Source organism: Lipophrys pholis, assembly GCF_963383615.2.
Source record: "Lipophrys pholis genome assembly, chromosome: 19".
Classification (NCBI taxonomy): Eukaryota; Metazoa; Chordata; class Actinopteri; order Blenniiformes; family Blenniidae; genus Lipophrys; species Lipophrys pholis.
The window spans coordinates 15,013,619-15,036,266 of NC_137647.1; the positions used below are offsets into that span (position 1 = coordinate 15,013,619).

Consider the following 22,648-nt stretch of genomic DNA (forward strand, 5'->3'; position numbering starts at 1 on the left):
AAAGTGCAGGGTACGTCTTGAACAGGTGACAAAATATATTCATCATCGAGGGTTTTTCACATTATCTACACAGAGACATTCACACAGGCCGTTTGGAGTTATAGCTTAACCTGACATGTGCATGTGTTTTGAGTACAGGTGCTGGAAAAAAATAACGAAACTGCCTGTGTAGGCACAGGGAGAACATGCAAAACAGACAGAAAGGATTTAAAATCAATGCTGGTTGCTGTAAAATGACTGTTTACCACTATATACCCATGCCAACCAAAAATATCTACATAAAGCATATTTATAAAGTTGCATATAGGTACCTTTTTGCTTTTTATATATAAATATATATTCATAAAAAAACAATTTATAAAATGGAATGATAGATTTTAGGAAATTCCATGCATCCATTTTCCAGCCAATCCCAGCTGACTATGATCAAATAGGTTACACCAGTAGAGACAGACAACCACACACACACACACTCTTGATCACATCTGTTAGCCTCAAACATATACTTTAGACTGTGAGAGGAAACCAGAACACCATGAAGGCCATCAAGCCCAACTCAGCCTGGAACCAGGGAATTACTCACTATGCGGAGAGCGTGCAAACCACGACACCACTGGTCTGACTGTTTCCAACCTCAAAAGATGCTTTTGTTAGCCTGCATTGGGCAAAAGCGTCAAACATAAAGCCGGCTGGACAAAATCGGCCTGCAGGAGGCTTCAATCCAGTCCCCCAAAACAAATTGTAAATATTTCAAAGGAAAATTTTATTTAAAAATAATTTTCCAAAAAATTCTTAGGATAGGCGGACACAACACAACACTGAGACCTGAGCTGAGCTATTGATGTGGCTGCCATAAAAGATAGCCAACTCGCCTCAAAGCCATGTTCAACAGGGTGAGCTTGTAAAAGGATTCATGATGGAACAGCTACAGAAAATGTTTTTCACATTTCACTGTATTTTGCACCAGTAGGTTTCATGAAAATGTCTTTATGTTGAGGTTCTACTCATTTTTCACAGTAGTTGCTTGGTTTTGTGATAGTATTGACATTTTCAAGGTTATTATGGCACTATATCACCAGTCCAGACCACTCAAAATGAAACTGGGCTGTATATGGCTCCTGAACTAAAATTAGTTTGACCCCCCTGCTATAAAGGATTAAGCAAACACCACCAAAAGTATATCCAAAGTTGATTTTTGATCTTCATTATCAGGGTTACAGATCCCTCTGTTGTAAACTTACTGAATCCAGTTGGAGAAAGACCCAAATGCTTCATCCTGGTCCGCACCAGGGCGTTGAGTTCCTGCCTCTCCGAGCGCCTGAACAGAGTGAGCCTCTGCTGGCTGATCCTCTCTGCGGCGCTGCCCGGACCCCCTTTGGCCCCGCTGGAGCTCCGGCCTCCCTTCCTGCTCAGCCGCCGGGCCCACTGCATGCTCTTCCTCCTGAGCAGCGGGTGGTCCGAGGAGTGGGAGGAGGTGGAGATGGGCTCCGAGGAGGTGGAGTTACGGTGGGTGCTGGTCCGAGACAACAGGGGCTCCCTGGGTTCTCTGGTGTCCTCGTAGTCCTCAACTGTGATTGATACCTGGGACTGAGACACAAACAGCCGCACACTCAGACTTTAATTTCCTCATGTGGTGTAATTATCACATTGACTTTATTAAAACAGTTATTTAGCAATGCAGATTCAGATTGGGCAGGAATTATTACTCTCTTATCATACATAACAAAAGCAGAAGATGAATAATAGATACACTCTTTGAAAGCAATCATCAGACACGACTGTCCTGCTTAGATTTTCTTACCCCAACAAATGAATCCATGCTTTTTGTTGGAAAAGCTGTCAGTTTTTCCTGGATAGTGTTTAAAATGCAGATTTCATCCATCCATGTAGGTTGTTTGGTCCCTAATTTCTAAATGTCCGTCTCAGGCAGTGAATACGTCAGAACTAAGATCTGGCTGTCTTCTGTCCTTGTGCTCACAACTTTGCATTCATTCGTTGCGCAGCGTGGACAAATTGAATTAGCAATTCGGGAGCCGAATCTCAGAGGAAAACAAACTCTTTTACTCATTCATTTTATTTCAATGGTCTGGAAACAAAGCAGTGAGTCTTCAAAGTCTAAAATTGTGCTAAAAAAAGGAAATACCCAAATTAACATCGCATGTATTTCTATTTCCCGATTTGAGTACAGTCCGACCCAACCATTAGTAAAAAATTACAATGAATAAATTTGTTACTCTTTTGTCCATAAACAGATGAGGAAGTTATTTTCTTCCCAATTATTGTGCCACCGGGAACTTATAATCATGAACTAACACAGCCATGAATGGCAGTGTGAAGCTTGTTTGACCATCAGGGCACCAACAACAACTGGACACAAACATTAGTTTACCTTTATAACAACTCCCTGCTGCTGTTTGTTGCTTATCTCTGCCGTTATCCTGCTCCCCGTTGTTGTCATTTATGTAAGATTTCATTATTTTTTTTCAATAAAATCTGATTACAGAGCTCTTTTTTCCTACTAACTTATGATGAATTTGAAGAATCCATCCTCAGGATGACCATGACAGAGCTGAACGCTCAGCGACACAACAACGCTATACAATACAGTTGTGTGAACATTATTAGTAGTAGTCCAATTAAATTGTTACTTTTGATTTTCCATTAAATTGCAGAGAATCTCCACTAGTTGTGGAAGATGTAGCTGTAATCTAGTAGCAATCCAGAGTTTGGCCCAACATATGAATGTATCTGCTGAAAATAAACTCTAAAGCAGTGACTCACAACCTTTTTCATGAGGGACTGAAATTATTACCATCGTAAATTTAGGCGACCCCCCCAACCACAACCCGGAACTTACCTTTGTGTAAATTGCAGACACTTTACAGTATATGTACTTTTAATGTAAACGCTTCAACTTAGTAGTTTTGTAACATAAACAAATTAAATGCTGACTCACCTATTTTCAAGGCATAAAAAAAGTTAGAACACTGAAAATCAAAGGAGCTTTGTGACCCCCCACCCCTCAGAATCTTTGGTGCCCCTCCGATTGGGAGTCACTGCCCTAAACGATGATGCCTCCCACCTCAGAGACTGGAAGCTTGTGGGCTTCTGTGCGGTAGATGCCGATGGGAATGTCCCCGGTGGAGGAGCACAGCTTTTGGAAGAGTCTCCCGTAAGTGCGGATCCACAGGTCGTCTTCGGTGATCTTCATCTGGTAAAAACGGCGAGACAACAATCAGCTTCGGGTCGCTCCACAGCTGAACGCACTGGCGTGCCACTTACAGCACAGAGGAACCCTGAGCCGGGCATGGAGTCCAAACCAAGCAGCAACCTGGCGATCGAGATCATGTAGTCCTTCACAAATGACTGGAGAAACAAAACAGATTAGAAAAACTAGTCAAAACACACATTAAAAAAAAAAGAAATCACACTCAAACACAAAAAGCACTCATGTAATGCAGAGTAGTGAAGTACCTGGTAGAGGAGAGTGTCCAGCATGCTCACGCTAAACACCTTTCCTGCAGCAAAGGGCAGCCGGAACATAAAGACCAGGTTTGACCCCTTTTCCCTCTCCTTCTGCAGCAACAAAGGCACAGAAACACATTGTGCCTTGTTAAAAATCCCACGGACCCCAGCGGAGACCAGATGAAAAGCTAAACTTGGAGGCGCCATCATCTTTTAAAAAATGATCAAGCTTCTCCCATCGTGCACCGCAAAGACGGCGACACAACACTAAGAGCGGACAAGCTGATGTAGATTTTCATGGCCTAATTAGAATTTACACAGAATCTGATTTGCACGTTTTTGTCGTGTGCGATTAAAGCAGAAAATCCCCAGCGTGTATCGCTTGAAGAATATTAAAAAAAAAAAAAAAAAAGATAGACAAAGTCTTTCCCGCTGTGAGGCATCAGTCTTAGAGATCTCAAAATAATGGTTATGACTCGATATTGCCGTTCCACTATGGAAATTCACTTGAAAATGAAGTTTCCAGCAGTGACTAATAGTCGGCGTTGTTGTTGAATGTTACTGATGCTAAAGGGGGAATCAGAAGCTACCACACAGAAAGCACCATTAATAGATCAAATTAGAAAAGCAAGCAGTAATGAGAATCACACAAAATCCACAAGGCGACAGTCAGTTATAAATATTTTCTTGAATATTTTCAGTGTCTCGGGTGAAAATATCTCTGCAGTATTCATTAAAACAAAGCAACATTAGCAGTCCTCTCAGACGTGCTTGTAACTGTAGTGAGAATACCACACCGAGGAACAGTCTGAACTTTGTTTTTGTTTGCTTTTTCTTAATGCCCACTTGAATTAATGAAAAGGAAATGAGACATGAAGGTGCAAAGCTTTTACCTTTTCCAGCTTGGACAGAGCCAGAGAGTAATGATCTTTGACTTTAAACTGCATGAAGCGCATATTGGCCGGGTGTGTGAGCTCCGTGATGATGCTCAGAGCTGGAAACAGTCTGGGTGAGAAAGGACACGGGGGGAAATAAACAAAAACAAAACAGATTGCAGAGAAGAAAACACTTCAAACACTGTTCAGACAAGTGCGTGACCATACACAGTGAGTGAGCTTTAAGCAGACCTGAACAGCGTCTGGACGTTGACGATGGTCTTTGCGTCGGCCATGTAGTCTTCCTCCGCAATCATGGAGCTCTCCTTGTCGACCACCACCATGGTGTCGGCAAAAGTCACTCCACATCTCAGCAGGCTGTCCAGACTGCAGGGAGTGAGAGGAACGGAGAGGAATATGATCGGGAATTTTGACAATGACCAAAAAGTTAATGAATTAATACAGATAGTAAATACATAATGAAATGCGTTTGGAGATTCAGTCGTTCTTACTTGTCAATGGAGCCCACTGTGTAGAACACCATGGGAAACCAACAGATTGCCTCCAGGAAATCTGCTTCAGGTCTGAACCAATCAAAACACAAATAGACTTGAGAGTCCCGGCGGTGGAGATTTCTCCTTGCCATGATGAAGAGCTAACGTTCCCGCAGTGACAGAAAGCCCTCGCTCAGCACTGGAAATACAACACAGGCAAACTGCCTGCAGAGAAAGCTGAAAATAACAGCACTACACTTGAGTGACTCAGCATTTTATTGCCTTTTTATTGGATTCCACTCTCATTTGGCTGACTGCGTTTGTGTACCTGCCGCAAAACACGTCGCAGGATTGTGGGGCTGCATTGTCCTGAAAGCGTTCAGCATTTCACAAATCATGTTTACTGTGACCTTAAATAGCTCCGTTTTCTCCTCCACTTGCTATTTCAGGAGGAACCCATTTTACTACCCTGCGCAGCCCAGATTTGTAGCGTGGCTGACATGCTCACAGCAACAATTATCCGCGCAAATAGCAACCTGTTTCAGTTGGAAGCCGAGCGTACAATAATAGCCAATGCAATGAATTATACTGCTGTTGTTCTCACATGCTCTCCAGCAGCAGCACTATGGGCTTAAGCTCCTTCCTCGGTCTGTAGTAGGCCCTTAGAGGTACAATGAAGTTGTAAAGACCGTTGCCTGCACTCTCCGCTGACACGATGATCAATTTGTTTTTAAATCCATAGGAGCGGGCGTCCTCAAAGGGGATGTGATGACAAACCTGGCGAGGAAAGCGGAAAAATCATTGAGGATGGTCAATGTTAACTTGCAAAGTAAACATAGTGGCTTGAACCGCTGAAGTATGTCAAATTGGGATAAAATGGCAAAAGCTGCCAAAAATTCAAAGGGAAGATGAATGACTGATGTGAAATACAAAAATTGTGTCAATCAGATAATACAGCAAAATTTACACAATTTGCTCAGAGTTAAAAAGGCTAAACTGCAAAATCAGCCTGATATTTTCATATTTACTTGAATTCCATAGAAAACTGCCCCTTTTAAGTATCATCACATTATTCGCTGCAGTTATTAAATATTCCAACAATTTAAAAAAATTCTCCTTCAATTCTGAACTAGCTAATTGAATTATTGACAAAATGTTGTTACAAAATTGAATGGACTATTCAATGATACTATTGGCAAGTTATTATGTTATTGGCTTTATTACATTATCGGTTGCTACAGGGTGTGAAATATGTGGCCTGAGTAAAAAAAAATAATATTTTGCCAGAACTTTCAATAGTGGGAGGATCTTGCAGTGTAAAAATTACATAGGAAACTTCAAACATCATCAAACATTAAAAAATAATGAATTTCTTGCAAATTTAGTTGTAACAGACATAGTATTTTGACATTTTATTGTATTATGCACCATGCAGCATCATTAAAAACACAACATTAGTGGCTCATTGTTCCTAATCACAGGGAAGAGCGTTGTACTGAACTGATTTGCGGTGGCCATTCCAAATTCAGTAGGTGGTCGTTTCCATGTACAAGTAAGATTTACCCATTAGTATCGACAACAAGATGGTGTTACAGTGGCTTCAATATTAATGCTAACACGAGTGGGATACCTTCCTCATGACTACAGATGGGTGAAAGAGCAGCCAGTGCAATATATCAGGAGCACAAGCTCTCTGGGTGTGTTGCCTCCTCACAAACTGCTGCTGAGCCACCAGATGACCAATAACAAAAAAAAACCCATGTTGCATCACCAGCAAAGACCGGCAAGAAAATTGTTTTTTTTTTCAGCGGTGTTGTCGTGATCATGAATGCTCTATTATTTTTGAGTTTTTGTTTACACTAGTGTCTGTTGGATGGAGTGCTGAGTCAGCTCCCTTTCTGTCTTGTTGTCTTCTTCAACTTGTAGTCTTCTGCTTCTCTTTGATGTCTTCTTTTATTTAAACCATTCGAGATATAAGTCTATCTTTATACACGATCATTGAAAATTGAATTCAGGCGCGTCATACCTTGTCCATGCGCAGGCAGCAGAAAGGCATCTTTTCTTGCAGGAGGTGGCACAGTGCAGGAGAGCTGCCGATGTATGGAGAGTTCAGCGGATACCCCTTGACCCACCTGCAGCAAAGGCCCACATTCACATTTCAACTTACTGTGTTAATGCATTCTATCTAAATTAACAATTTCCAACACTGTACTTACTCGCAGTGTCGACCCCACCAGTGAGCGCTCTCGTCTTTGTCGCTGTCCTCTTTGCCCTCCTCTCCTCCCTCGTCCTCAGACTGGTCCCCCAGGAGGTCAAAGGTCGGGTTATTCACACCGTCGACCAGCTCCAGCACGGGGGCGATGCTGTGTCGTCTCTCCTCAGCGGAATCCCCCATGGCTGGAAGAGCCAAAGTGTTTGCGCCCCCCATCTCTGTCCTGGAGCTGCTTCTGCTCCCCCTACCACTGCCGAGCCCGGCGCTTCCCGGGTCCTGGCCTTCTGGGCTGCTGTCACTGGAGTCCTGCAGGTCGATGGCCACTGTGCCTGAAACACACACACACAGACAGACACACAGACACACACACACACACACACACACACACACACACACACACACACACACACACACACACACACACACACACACACACACACACACACACACACACACACACACACACACACACACACACACACACACACAGGGGCGCAATCTTAACAATCTACAAGTGATTTTGTCCACTAGGTGGTGTGTTTGTGAAAGCACAGTAGGTGACATTTAGGGTCAGTAGGTAATCACTAGCATTCTTATCATATAGAACTTGTAATCTGATAAAGGTTAATCCTCTCACAAAGCTGTGCATATTCTTTATTTTCTCTGCTGGGTTTAAAATGTGAAAACTGCATAATTACGACGGCTGTGGCTGAGCTGCTCTCTCACGCAGGGCTCGTGTATTTGCCTAGCTCAGAAACTGCAAGGCAGAAGGTCAGTGTGTAAATGTTACGCAGCCCTTTACGTCGTGTCCATCTGACTGACCCATGCTGGCGATGATGCTGTGTACTGGCAGCCGGGTGAGTCCGTGGTAGATGGTTTGGTGAACTCCCCTGGTATTTCCTCCTGTGCCGCCCCAGGTTGACTCCCTCTGGCCCCTGACAAATGCAGAGTTTTCCTCTTTGGAGATGTTGATGTAAAAGCATGTGTCAGAGGCTCCCATGATGTGGCATGGACCCGGGTTTAGCAGGATGTTGGTGGTGTCCAGTCTGCGTACGCCGATTAAACACACTCCATACCTGCAGCCGTGCAGACAGGGTCAGTAATTAAAGAATACAACCCACTGTGTTTGTGAAGCCATTTGATTATATGACTTACTTTTTATGGGCGTGAAAGGAAGCAAATGTGAAACTCTTCCCCTGGTACTCCCCAAAGAATTTACTCTCCTCCAAGCGGATGTGATGCACCTCGTTGGCTGAGCAGCGCCGGTATGTTCGATGCCACTGGTCTGCCGAGCATGCACCTCCCTCCCTGACAAGAAGAGGACTGATAGGTCATATCACGTTTCAAAGAGTGACCTTTGAAACGTGCTACACAAAGAATCGAGCTCTGCACCACTTCAGAAGATTTTCCATCAAGGGTGCAGAGGTAACGTCGTACGTCTCTGCCAGAGCTGCTCATCAATACCTCAATCAGCACAGGGATGTCAGCAAGGACACCCGGCCTATATCTCAACAATAGGGCCCACATGCACGCGTTCACACGCTCAAGAGGACAACAGTTTTCTCAGGAGGATATGGTTTAAAATGCGAAGGCTAAAGAGGTGACAACAGGAAGCATGGGTGTGGGGGCAGTGTGAATGTGGGTGGCCTGCGACAAGGACGGCATTATATAAACAAGTGTTATAGCAAATTCTCTGTTTACAGGAACTAAGTGCGAGGTAGGGGAGGAGGAGGACGAAATGTTGTCATGTAAAACTGTCACAGCCAATGAACCAAATGGCGTCAAGTCCCGATATAGAAGCGCACTTATGAAACATCCTGCTTTTAAAATGTTGAACTTATCAACATTCACTGGTGGTCTCACTTATTTGTTGTTACATTTTCAGGATGTTTACTGCGTCAGATGAGAACGGGGGCAAAACCAAAGTGACTGTCCGCGTCACTTGTTACACAATGGTAAACTTGGCTCTGTCCCAACTTTTTTGGAGATGTATCGCTGCCATCAGAATCCTTTTTTCTGAACAATGGTAATATATTTTACTTTTAACATCTGCCGTGTTGGCCATGTTTTAATGTGGATAAAATGTAAGGATTTCAAGCCATTTATTTCCCATTTTTATTCACACTTTTACACAGCGTCTCAACATTTTTGGAATTTGGGCAGTAGTAAGAATGTGTGTTGGAGAGTGGTAACCACAATTGTTAAGCTCAGTTTTAATGACTTTACAATACCAAAGTGATACGTGTTGTTTAAGTGTTAATGTACCTGTGAAAAATCTCTCCAAACAATCTGCTCAGAGTACATTCAGATGCTGCTTATAGGCACATTTCACTGGTGATAAAAACAAACTAAACAAAGATGTGCACTCTCTCAAATTAATCTGTGACTTTTTTTTTTCAGGATATTCAAATGCACATACTTCAAACCTACACAACATGCTGCAGTTTGGAAATGTCAGCAAAGTGTAAAATATAAAAAGAAATCCACAATGTGGACTCTACAAACTGTGGATTGTGATAGAAGGTGAATTCCCACCTGTTGAGGGCTTGAAAGGCTCCTACACGTTGCTTGAAGGCCTCCTGTGGAGCCGTTCTTAGAAAAACAAAGAGACATGGATGAGTGACAGTGAGGAGAAAAGAGGCAGCTGGGTTCCGTTGGAAACATCAGCCCCGCGTTTGGACTGTCAAGATTATATGACCACGGCATGGACTGTGAAATAGAGAGAATGGCAGAAAGAGAGGAAGCGAGGGAACTTACTGTCCTCTAGAGGAGTGGATCAACAGAGTGATGAGAGTTGAGGTTCCAGGACATACACAGTTTAAAGCCAGCATGGCATATTTAAACTCCTCTTCGCACACCACATGATCTGCAGACACAAAGAGACCCAATGAGATGGAATCATTGATGCTGTGGAAGAGCATTCGTCTTCACAAAAAGTGAAATGTCATCAGATCAATCTCAGTGTCACCGACATCGATGGGCGTGGAGCCATACACTAATTTAGTTTGCCTCTGGGCCAATCCACAACAGGTCCCCCACACACGCGCAGGGAGAACATGCAAACTCTCCACAGAAAGGCCCAAACACTGGAAATCAAGTGAGAATATTCCTGCTTTGAGGCAACAGTGCTGACCACGACAATGATCCACTTCAGATGACGAGAAGACATTTTTCGGATGATGAGTAAATAATGACATACGGCGTCGGAATCAGCAGATGCGAGAAGCTGCTATTAGAAGATGATTAGCAATTTTGACAAAATCATCAAATCGGGCAATTTTCTGTTAACTAAGGCTATTTCAGTTAATTGACTTAATTAAGTAAATTTTTCATCATGAACTCAGCAGCTCACGAAAACAGCACTGAAAAATAATACTGAGCAAGCAACATGGCTTTGATTGATGAATCTGCCGCTTGTACAGGATAATCCACAATGTGGACGGTTTGACTGGGACTTTGTACTGAATAAATATCTCTGTGAAAGCTGTTGCTCTTGTGTGCTTCGCGGCTCTCCCGCAAACACACAAACTGTATCATGCATTTCCCTAACTAGGCAGTCCATTATAACTCCATTCTTAACACACAAAGACTCGGGCAGCCACTCAATCAAATGTCACTATCTCGTGTTGGAAAAGGTCTAAATGTCACTTGCTGTTTGTTGAACACGGCTGTATCAAGCAGGCGGCCGTGTTAAAAATCCCGTCGCCTCTGCATTCTTTGTTTAGACAGATGGGATCAATTTTATAGGCCCGCATCTGGTTTCAGAGGAGATGTGAAGATGTAGCAACAGGTCAGTGATTATGCGTTGGCCTCACTGATTATTGAACGCTTTACACAGCTCTACCTTTTAAGGCGCAAACCAGAGTCAACTGAAAAGTCGATGTCGTCCCGCTCTCAATTTACCTGTTGCCGCACAGAATCTGAGTGATGAATGTTCGTAGTAAGCCAATCAGTGGATCACACCACATCCTTTTCTCCCGCTGTGTATAATTAATGATTGCATTATCTTCAGTGATGTGCACACACGCGTGTTTGGGACTTCTTGTTTAGCAGCAAGTTCACTTGAGAAGGAACAATGTGTGCCCTGAAATTATTGGTGCCGAACATCAGAAGCTGCTAAACAAGAGCTCAGCCTTTTAAAAAGCGACTTGTGCCAAATTAGCATGGTGTGTGTGTGTGCGTGTGTGTGTGTGTGTGTGTGTGTGTGTGTGTGTGTGTGTGTGTGTGTGTGTGTGTGTGTGTGTGTGCGTGCGTGAGACTAAACAGGTGACAGACCTGAACAATTAAAACTGCTGATTGTGAATCTGTTGTTGAAGTACCAATGTTCTTTTGGCTCTGAGCAACACATCATGATGCAACTCACACAAAACACACACACACACTGGCATCTTGCTATTCAGACTGTGATTTTATATCAAAGCGGAAGCTTTTTAAGAGCAACGGGCATCTAAAACCTGAAGTGGAAAGGACAAAAACATTGAAGTTATTTCTGCAGAGAAAGAGCATCATTATTGTACTAACTCATATGTTCCACACCTGCCTCCCAAAGGAGGGACGAAGTTGTCACACATCAAATTGAGTCTTTTTTCTTTTCCAATATCTTCCTCGCACTTCCCTTCACTGCTGTGATCCCTGTGTTTCTCATCGTCCTTTCTGCTTATCCTTCACCGCAAGCCCCCTGTCCTACCCTCTATCGTTCAGGAGCCTGAACCCAGATCAGCAGAGAAACCAATTACTGACCTCAACACATCTCACACACACACACACAAACATCCACAAGCTTTTTCCCTTCTGTTATTGTTGTTCAGAATTGAGTGTTTTGCCTTGTCTCGCCAGGCTGCAAGGTGCCTTCTGTAGTAGAGAGTTGCTGAAGATGGAACCATGTGAGTGTGAATATTTATATTGCAAATGTGATTATTTGCACTCTATTGCAAGAATGCAATTGTGACCGGGCCGCAGGTCAACCTGAGTTATTTAAAACAGCAGGCTGTCTTTTGTTAGTATCACTGAGTTTCTATCAATATGGTGACGTTGAGCTCAAGGGGGGCACGTGACCATTTCCTTTTTTCTTTTTCGAAACATAGAGTGGTGCGATAATCAATGGACGTTTGGGTCATATTCATCCAGGTTGCTCACACCCTTCAAGGGATCCTGTCACGCTTGAACTACAGGCCGACAGATCAACTCTAATGAATGTTGAGCTGTGATTAAGCTATTTTTGTAGATCAAATTAAATCTTGTATCTCCTGCTCATTAATGCCTCCCACACATCAATTTGTGAGTATTTTCCAAGGGGTGTCAAAACATGACATCTGTACTTAGAGAATTACCCATGTGACTGACGGTGGATGGTTTTTCTTCTCGTCGAGTCTTTTGTGAAGTCAGGATTAGTGGACAATAAACCCAGTTCATAATGAACTGGCTTTGTTCGGTGCTTTTAAAAGGGTACTTTAGCCGTCACTTCAGTCCTACCACATATTTATTGAAAGCTGTCGTTGAGGACGAGTGTTGGATGTTTCAAACAAAACAATATGTACATCATTCAGGGCTAAATGATTGTGTTAGAAGGTGTAGGTATGCATAAAATGATGCTGTAGAGCGGCTCACAAAAATTGGTATGTAAACATCATAGCAAGGGAGCAGGAGATTCACCTCAAAGAGCTTGCTGCTGATGTGGTAATAGATGGAGATGAAATAAATAAAACAATTTCTGCTTTTCTAAAAACAACGGCCGTGTGGCTGCGCGGTGCTTAAGCAGCTCTGTCTGCGGGAGGATTGCCTGCGGGGAGAGCTTGTCTGCCAAGTTAGTGCGACGGCAGAACTCATCAAAAGAAAGGGATTTTCTTTGCCAAGCGAGCAAAGTAAAACGTTAATCATTGATAGAGACAGCTGAGATGAGGGCGGCGAGCTAGAATGGAGTTTGATGTTCTCCAGGGCTGTAGCTAGAGAGATGTGCGAGAGAGCGAGCGAGACGGAGGGGTGAGAGAGAGTTTGGGTCCTCTTTTCTCACTCAGACATGATTGACTGGCATCTTCTGTTCAGCAGATCAAGAAGGGACAATCTAGAAAAAAAAGAATGCAATGTAAAAAGCTCACAGTAAACCTCAATAGGCTTACAGCCAAGCTGAGCCAGTCAGTCCAGAACTCCTTCAGAGCTGGAAAGACGGAGGACTCTGCGGCTGCACAGGCCCGCCAGTAGAAAAGACTTGTTTTAGGCTCACAAATCAGACAGACAAGCTCGGGTCCAAAAAAAAAAGGCAATATAGTGCAGACTTGACAGCTCAGATCCTGGCGTGGGCATAATGTAACGCTGCTGCAGCCAAATGAAATGCAAACATAATCACACATCCTTCACGCTGCTGTGATTGATGACAACAGTCACACACTGTGTAAGATCACTGGACCGGGCCAAATTGGACTTTTCTGATCAAACTTGACAAGTGTACAGTTTAGTATGAATCATCCTATTACTTACTGCTTTCAAATGCAATCAAATACCAGTAATTCTTTCCAAACTCTTTCAGCTGACGCGTCAAACGGCTTCTGGCGTGTGTGATTTCACACTCACTGCCCACCTGCAAATTTGACGTGAAACTTGTTCTCAGGCTTGAGGATTTGGACATACAGAGGGCAGTTTGGAGCAAAGTCTTTCACTGCCCAGGCTCGGAGGATTGTCTGGTGATCCTGAGAAAATAGGAGAGCGAGTGGAGGGAGATAGTGAGGGAGGGAGGGAGGGAGGGAGGGAGGGGAGAAGGGAGGGAAGAAATGTGAGGTGCCGCTAAAAGAGAGGCAGGAACCCATCATTAGCATCATCTGATTGTGTCTCCTTGATAATAATCTCTTGAAATCTCTGATTGCACTGTGCTGTTTAATGGTTCTTGCGACATTTCAGAACAATGCACAGAGGCTATGGTAAAAACAACACGGAGAGTGTCGTGGGTAAGACTGGCACTGAGAAAGGTGAGGATAAAATCACCAGGAAAAACAAGACTGGGAGTTCAGAGACATGCTGGCAGCATTGGGGGACTTTACTTTGACAGTGCATTAAAGAGGAGCATACCGACGTTTATTAATCAGCACGAAAGCAGAAAAAAAACAGCAGAGGTTTATAAAGTCAGTTTGGGGAAATTTTCTGATGAAGAAAAAATGTAGGTCATGACCAAATCGTCCTTTAAAGAAACATGCCGGTAATGTGGTCGGTGAGCAGTTTAATTGAAAAATTCATTGTGTTTATTGTCACAGTGCTTTTCTAAAGAAAGAGGCAAATGTATATATTCTAGCAGCAGACCGGGATGGATCCACCAAGTATGACAGCTTAAGAAAAAATAAATAAAAACAGTAGGTTTGGAACCAAGATTCAAAAAACAAAACAAAAACATAAAGAAAAACTCTTGGTTGTAATTTCGCCTAAGAATGGTGTGGATGATTTGCAGTGTGGAGAGAAGCGAGGAAGAACGTACGGCGGCGATGCGGTCCACTTCAAACCGGTTACTGAGGATAAAGCAGGCCTCAGCATCGTCCATCCTTCAGGCAGTTAGTAGAGCATGTAGCCATGGGAGCGAGGAGAGAGAGAGAGAGAGAGAGAGAGAGAGAGAGAGAGAGAGAGAGAGAGAGAGAGAGAAAGAGATGAGGGGGAAGAAAGAGAGGAAGAATTGTGGAACCCATGAGACACAAGAAGGAGGGTCTTGTCACGTTTTTGAGCGAGAAGGATAAAAGAGGAACGAAAGAGCACAATAGAACAACAAATGTACCAATGTGTCTTTCAAGCCCACGCCGTTTAAAGATGAGAAAGTGGGAGGCGAGGAGACGGTAGATTAAAACAAACAAGCTTTTGCTCCTTTTCTTTCCCTGTGAAGCTCGCCGAAGGTGCAGTGTCGGTATTATCTGAACCCAGAGGGCAAACTGTAATTACAGCTGTAACTTCAAGGCTGCAGGTGCTTCAGGAGTTAATGATGCACTTCAGCGACATGTGATGCATTTGATTTCAAGGGGTTAAAGCTCAAACACATGTAATGCTGTTTCAGTCGTCAGTTTTGTGATTGTAATCAATGCCGATCAGCGTCCACAGTGACTCACTTGGCCCTCATTAGGTCTTGGTCTTTGAGGGCCGATCCCTGCAGGTAGATGACCCTCTGGGCCCACAGAGGAACATGGAGGACCCTCCTAACCTGGACGTCCATCTCTGCAGGGCACAGGATCACCACGTAGTAGTCCTACACAACCACAGGTACACACAAACATGGTTGATGGTCCAATTACATAGAAATAAATGAGCCTGATACCTCCTGGAGCGAGTGTGTTTAGCCAGAGGAGCATTCTACTATCATATGCTGACACAGCAAAGTCAGGAAGGCTAAAACTGTCACTGAAACAACGAACAATCAAGTGAGATGATATATATGACAAGCAACTGGTGATGAAATCAAAGTAATCCTTGAGCAAACACACAAATATTCACACATGGATACATCCTCAAACAAACGTACGCAATTGCCTAAACATGAATAAAGCAGCGTTTGATCCTTGCCATTGGAAAAATAAAATCCACAGCTTTAACCCCAGCTGCTCGGCCTCCTGGAGGATATTTCTGACAAACGCACACACACACATAAGACCCCCTCTGAAACTCCCTGTCCCAACTTTAAACCATTTGGAGAGACCTGCAGCCTGGGGTGAGCGAAGAACTCGTTGAGGAAGTCCATGAGGAGGTCGATCTTGAGGCAGCTGACACACAACACCACGTGTTTCTCCGTCTGTGCCCTGTAGCGGCTGTAGTTCCCCCCAGACTTCTGCCGCTCCATCCACAGAAAGGCCAGCTGCTCAAACTGCATTGAGGAAGACATCCATATCAGTCAACAGGTGGAAACCGGATTAAGGTAACTGCAATACAGGGAGGAGCCAGGTGGCATATGAAAAGAAAACAGTGCTGCGTGCCGTGTAGTGTTTCAGTTTGATCAGGGAGAGTGGGAGAAATTAAGATGAGTAGAGATTGAGTTCCTGATGGTGGCTGAAAGGAAGGTGATGGTGGAGATAAAGAGGAGACGGGAGGTAATGAAAATAATAGCAGGTTTCAACAAGACTGCACAGATTTATTATATTTCTTTTTTAAATGTCCTTGGTTTGAGAAGGTGGCTGTGAAACATGTTTGACAGATAAGTGGATGCAAGAGAATTATTTTTCTATCGGTCACTTTCTTTTGTATCTTTCTTTTTTCTCTGTGGTTTTTTATCCTCCAGCAAGAAACATCATGATGCAACATCATTTCACTTTGTGTAAGTCAGGAAAGTGCAATTACCTAAAACTCATGCAGCGTGATCTTAAGACGAGTAAAAACACAGACATTTCTGATAAATTCCTACAATCCAACCCTTATCTAATTCTCAATCAATACCAAACATTAGATGAGCTTATGTATTGAGCCCTTTTTCTGTAATAATGAAGCTCTCCTGCTTTCAAGCAGCAGCAGTTACTGCCCCTCAGTCAAATCAAACTCAATTCAATGAACACTTTACGTTAGTATGCTCATTTTCTGCAGGAATGAATTTTCCCCCACAGAAATTAGATTTCTTGTAGAAAGATTCTTTTAGTCCCTTTCTGACACTTCTCGGGTGCATCCTGCCCACTGTGCAATGTCGACCAATAGCGAGGACGGATGGGCTCCAGCCCCTAACCACACTAGTGCTGCTGTCTAGTTGCCTCATGAGCAGCTTTCAACACCGTGAAGTCGAAGCTAAAGTTCCCTTTTGTTGGTATTTTGAGGGCAAAAAGTGACGTTATTCAAGTGAGAAGCAGTTTAACTTGGATTAAACCGATATAGATGAAGAATGAATAGCTGGATAGTTTCAGAAACATCATTATGAGGACATACATCAATAATGTTTTATTGATAAAGAGTTAATTTTCTGATGGCACTAACTGGGTTTGCGGCATAACAATTAAGCCTCCATCACAAAGTCGTGCGATGTGTTTATGGGAAAAACCTCATAACTGTTAAATAGGTAAACAGCAGAAATGGCCTCAGTGGCTGGCTTTTTTTTTTATCGTATTTTCGAATCAATATCCTTTTAAGGCTCCAAATTGCATATAATGACTCGTTGAGGGCTACATTTCCTGTGTTGTGTTGGGTACAGGAAAACCAGCAGAGGCAGTCAGAAAAGACGGCAGATGAATCCTGATGCATTTTCAGACCCGGCTGTGCAGCCTGTGGACTGGTCATGGCAGGGCTTGGAGTCAGACAGATGGACACACACACACACACACACACACACACACACACACACACACACACACACACACACACACACACACACACACACACACACACACACACACAGGGGCGCGCACGTAGAGTTGGGGGTTGGAGGTGGGGCAAAGGGGGGGGCCAGTTTCTAAATGTCAAGGGGTATTTATGGATGAAAGATGGAGCGAGGGAGAGGAGAGCATGACACGGTAACAATGTCAGTGATGAACAAAAAGCCTTCTCTTTATGTGTGGATTCATGCCAGTTCAGCAACTTTATGTTTGGTATATAACGTCTATGGGTGCAGCACCGTGACTACAGAGCAGCACAATACCGAGTGGAATACTATCAAGGCAGAAACTTTCACTTTAAAAAGTTACCTGAAGGCTGATTGAGAAATTGAAAGTCATAAACACACTTTGTAAAGCCGAATTTAACGACCACAGAAGTAATTCTGAAGCAAAACAGCAGGTTGCCATGTTGGCTGACCACTCGCCACCAAACCGCTAAAGCTGGAGGAAATACTTGCAGGTAAAATAATAATTTCTCAAATTTTTTTCAATAAATATCCATTACAAGCTTCAGTCTCCAGTAGAAAAACAATACAATTAATCGCAATTAATTACAGAAAGTTGTGCAATTAATTTGTATATTAATTAAAAATGTGATTTATATATAAATATATATAAAGTTTTTTTGAAGAGAGATTCTTTTTAAAATGAAAGAAAGAACAATTAGAATAAAGTGGATTTGATGCATTGTTTGTGGTGTTTTTATTGGTCTCTGTACAAATAATGCATGGGGAAAAGAAAGGTTGTTGCACTTCTCTGTCATGTGGCTCCCTCTGTGGAGCCACTAAATGACAGGAGGGGGATTTGGGGAATTGAGTGAGTTTGGAAGACACTCCTGCTGCTGCCTGAATAAAAATAGTGCTGTATTTCCACGTAGGATGCAGTGAGTCATCACATTGTTGTGTGTGTGTGTGTGTGGGGGGGGGGGGGGGGGGGGGGGGGGGGGGTTTACAAGAATTATTCATGTTAAGGGAGAAAACTTTGCTGTGTTTATAAGCATAGAGAACAAATTGGCTTTTGCAGGTAGCAAAGCCACCCCATCTGTTAAGTGGAGGAACATTTCACACCATTTCTCCGATCACTTTAAAGGCACATCTGTGCTCAGGTTGTTTATTTTTTTCCAAGACGTTTCATCTGTGTATAAACTGGTGTACAGCTTGGTCGAGTCCTGTTTACTGCTTGAGAAATTTGAAAAATAAAATATGAAAGAAGTTTAAACTTCAGATCTGTTGAACTGCCACCTTGTATTTGCTTCTCTAACTTGTATTAAAGACAGTTTTGTCTTTCTCTCACCTGGATGGGAAGTACAATGAGCGCCACAAAGATCATAATGACCACTAGGAGCTGCGAGGGCCAGATCTGAGGGGTGACGTCTCCAAAGCCCACGGTAGAGAAGGTGACCACGCAGAAGTACAGCGAGTCAAACAGGGTCAGGTTGTTGCCCGCTCGCTCGAGGTGCTGGATGCCGCAGATGCTGAAGGAGATACAACGGTGGAGAAAAGGTACAGTAAAAGAAGGAAGTGAGCATCACTGGAAGAGGGCCGTCACATGCTGGGTGAAGTAGTTGCCCACTGGGACCATTATCTATAGAGAACTGTTTTCCTCGCCTGTGCTTACATGTGTGACTGTGTGCGTGCAGAGATGGGGGGTGGATGCATGCTTGAGCGCCCTTGTTGGACATTGTATATTCCTGTGTATAGGTGTGTGATTGCAACCTGCAATTATTTTAATCTCTGAAAAATACACAAGTGATAAACCAATGTCAACCCTTCAAGTGGTCAGAGAGCTTAATTCATGCCATGTGAAGGATCTTCTGGATTAGCTGAGGCGTACACAGCAAATATGCAGCAAGCTGACACATCCTCCACTGCACTGAAGCAATTGCCAGTTGTCATTTCAGAGCACTCTCACTCTCACAGTTACCAATTACCTCCCTGCTTTCAGTCTTCCTCTTCGTGAGCTCCAGGAGCTGCACGTTTGATTCTCCATCTCATTTTTCCCCGCACATATCAGACTGACGCGTGTCGATCTCACCCTCTTTTTTTCCCCCCCACCACCCCACTGCCATGAGCAGCCACACCTTTCACTTCCTGTACAACCTTCTCTTAAAGCCTGTCGTCTCGTCCCTTGCTGCACCCCGCTCTGCTTAGTGTCAGCAGCAGTGAAGATACCCACCATGTAAACATGAGACAGACCAGCGTGCTGATGAGTATCACCACCTGGTTGAACATGGCTGAGTGCGTCCGCTGGATCGCCCTGTGGAGATCATTCTGCAGAGGGACGGACACATAAAAGTTCTTATATGGAAATGACAACAAGTAGTTTTCTGTTGCATTGTTTAACTGTGAAATTAGAAGGTAATATGGCTGACGGTGATTTACAAAAAATCTAAATGATAAAATTGATGAAAGCGCCAAACTATTGAGATACTGAAATCAGCAGGAGACACGGGCTAATAAATAGTGTGAAACAACCTCAAAGGATTTCATTGGACAGATGGAGGCAGGAAGTGTTGAAAGCCTTAAGAACAAGTCGGTCGTTTAAATGGTTCCTCACTGATTTACCTTCACAGCAGAGCGTTTGAGATAAAGCTGGTGAGCTGAAATGGGAGACAGAGAGGGGCAACTGCATGCCAACAAAATAACACAACAGAGTGGTTGAAATGAACGCGATAGAAATAAAAAAAAGAAATTAAAATTGGATCAGCACACAGTGATTCACTTACTATCATGTTCTCCAGGGCATGTTTGGCCAGCCAGCAATTGAGAAATACAGGAATGAAGAGATTTCTGAAGGAGGGCAGGATCACCTGTCAGGAAGAAAAGCTTTAGTCTGCTTGGCTCGCCGTCTCATCACCCTTTTTTTTTTTTTTCATATGTTCCACAGTCGGGAGCTATCTGGCAAGGAAAAGGATTGTGGGAGACATATGTCGGTGGAGATTCACACTGTATTGCTGTGACAGGTATTATAGCAAGTGTGAGGTGGTTATCCTCTGATGTAGATTCTGAATATTTGAATCTGGTAAATATAGTTAATATGAGGCTTTTTTTCCCCTCTAGTTTATATTAAACATAAAGGTTTGGAATATAATCTCGTTTTTATTGGTAAATAACATGAGTAGGTAAAAAAAGTTCATTTATATTCACACTGATTTTGAGATATTAAAATAGATTAGGAATATCTAAGAAGACAATTTCACCTGTAAGATTATTGAATTAGTAAACTTACAGATCATAGCTAAAGTTGTACTTTTGTCTGGCCCAAATATGCTAAAGACATTATTTGAATGTTTTTAGCGATGTATTTCAAGTGCCTTAATGATTTGTCCCTCAAGGAAAAAGAAGCATTGGTTTGGTGAAAAAACAATTAATGATAAATCTATATGAACACGTACAGTCTATGCAATGCAAATGCTCTTCTTTTCAAAGAACAAGCATGGGTTTGAATTTGGAGTAAGTTGCATTGTGTTTTGTTTGCTACAGAGGCTGAGTTACACCTTGTAATCCTGTTCGTATTAATCAGACAAGCTGACAGAGACAAGCTATGGAAAAAAAAAACGTCTTCCCTTTGAATGTACTTTGAATTTATTTGAATAAATATTAGAAAAAATGCTCTCACTTTGTATTTACATCCTGATCAGCCATAAAGCCTAATAAAAGATTTGAAGCAGTTCCTGATGTTGCGGGCCCATCCTTTTGAAGCGCCATGTATTCTGACACTCCTCCATTAGAAACAGCTCAAACTTCTGCAACAATATGAGCTACAGAAGCTGGTCGGGTGGATCGGACCACACTGGCCCGCCTTCAATCCCCATTTGCATCAATGAGCCTCTTTTGGTAGATGACTACAGACTGGGAACCCCCCAAAAGAGCTGCAGCTTTGGATTTATTCTGACTGAGTTGTATAGCCATCACATTTTGTTCCTTGTTAAACTGGCAAAAAATCCTCTCACTGGCACACAAATACACCAACTTTGAAGCTGGAATGTTAACTTCCTGCCAAATATATCCCAAACTCGACACATGACAGAGGAAAAATTAATGCTGTTCATGTCACCAGGATAGTAGTCGTAATGTTAAGGCTGATAAGGGTATTTATCCCAATAAATATCTTGTAGAAGGCAGCATACTTTGACTCAGGCTTACAGAGTATCTTTTTCTACAGTGATTAGCGCGGAGGGACTACAGTGCTTGAAAACCAAAGCAGACGGCTGCCTGAGAGACTGCCGTGTTGTCACTGCTCAGTAACGCGCATCATTCCACTCACAGTGATCATGAAGGGAATGGCGCTGATCATCTCCAGAATGAAAGGAACACGCAACACTTGCTCCCAAACGTTGCCCTGGAAACAAAAACCACACACAGGGGTCAGAAACCTCCATTGTCGTGGCGACTTTGGAGATTACCACAGAACAGGGTGGACCAGTGATGAGTGGAAGGGGACAAATTGACGGGCTTTTGCCGCACGGAAACGATCGAGATATACTGTATAAGGGGTTACACAACTCCCTCGTGTCCTCTGGGAGAATAAAAAGCATTACTCAGTTTGCACGAAGCCTCGCTGTTCAATTAAGATGTCAACCATGACTGTTTTTATGTGTCTCCCGCCTGCATATGGCTGACCTGAATCTGACTAGTGTAGGTGGACAGTCTATGTCCGCAGGAATCAGTCAGCTCTAAATGCTAAGGCCCCCAGCCTCTGGAGTAATCTGTGGAGTGAGCCCTTCATAGGCTTATAGTGTCAAGTACATGAAAGGCAGGGCAACCCGTTGATGGATTGGCCCCCCATTGGCTCGACATGGGGGCTTCCCCTAAAGCCTTTATGTGTTTATACAACACTGAAAAAACCTCTGAGATGCTTTATTAATTCAAAAGCAAAAGAAGAAATTAGAATGACCACATAGAGGAGTGAATACCCCCCCCCCCCCCCCCCGCACTGGAGCATGTTGCATCCATGCGTCCTCCCCCCTTTCAGGTTGGTCTTTGGGGGCCGTGAGTAACTCACCTTGTAGCTGAGATACACGAGCAACATAGTTTCTGAAAAGCTGATGAAAGCCACGAGCACCTGCAAAAGGAGAGAGAGAGGGGGAGAGAGAGAGAGAGAGAGAGAAAGGTAGAGATGCAGACACAGAGGGTGAGCAGACACACAGAGGAGTCGAGATAGTCAGAGAGACCAGAGTAGAGAGAAATTAGGAGTTGCAGAGATGGAGAGCGTGGGCGGAATCAGTGGGCGTGCTGATGTTTGAGCTTCAGAAGGAACAGGTTTAAGAGAAGCAAGACGTCTCAGCCTGGT

At 43.4% G+C, this 22,648-nt stretch overlaps 1 protein-coding gene across 1 annotated transcript in view; it reads right to left on the bottom strand.

Moving 5' to 3' along the window:
• kcnt2b (potassium sodium-activated channel subfamily T member 2b) overlaps positions 1 to 22,648 on the bottom strand; it is a gene marked incomplete at its 5' end in the record, with an annotated part of 42,839 nt that overhangs the window by 2,984 nt on the left and 17,207 nt on the right. The window contains 22 exons of the mRNA XM_080487244.1: positions 1,242 to 1,587; positions 3,083 to 3,211; positions 3,283 to 3,366; positions 3,475 to 3,576; positions 4,359 to 4,470; positions 4,593 to 4,727; positions 4,853 to 4,924; positions 5,439 to 5,611; positions 6,861 to 6,966; positions 7,069 to 7,375; positions 7,869 to 8,122; positions 8,202 to 8,354; positions 9,804 to 9,912; positions 13,621 to 13,729; positions 14,506 to 14,569; positions 15,122 to 15,258; positions 15,706 to 15,870; positions 18,650 to 18,830; positions 19,532 to 19,626; positions 20,082 to 20,165; positions 21,623 to 21,697; positions 22,361 to 22,420. Coding sequence (XP_080343370.1) covers positions 1,242 to 1,587; positions 3,083 to 3,211; positions 3,283 to 3,366; positions 3,475 to 3,576; positions 4,359 to 4,470; positions 4,593 to 4,727; positions 4,853 to 4,924; positions 5,439 to 5,611; positions 6,861 to 6,966; positions 7,069 to 7,375; positions 7,869 to 8,122; positions 8,202 to 8,354; positions 9,804 to 9,912; positions 13,621 to 13,729; positions 14,506 to 14,569; positions 15,122 to 15,258; positions 15,706 to 15,870; positions 18,650 to 18,830; positions 19,532 to 19,626; positions 20,082 to 20,165; positions 21,623 to 21,697; positions 22,361 to 22,420 — 3,052 coding nt within the window. The remainder of the gene's footprint in view (positions 1 to 1,241; positions 1,588 to 3,082; positions 3,212 to 3,282; positions 3,367 to 3,474; positions 3,577 to 4,358; positions 4,471 to 4,592; positions 4,728 to 4,852; positions 4,925 to 5,438; positions 5,612 to 6,860; positions 6,967 to 7,068; positions 7,376 to 7,868; positions 8,123 to 8,201; positions 8,355 to 9,803; positions 9,913 to 13,620; positions 13,730 to 14,505; positions 14,570 to 15,121; positions 15,259 to 15,705; positions 15,871 to 18,649; positions 18,831 to 19,531; positions 19,627 to 20,081; positions 20,166 to 21,622; positions 21,698 to 22,360; positions 22,421 to 22,648) is intronic.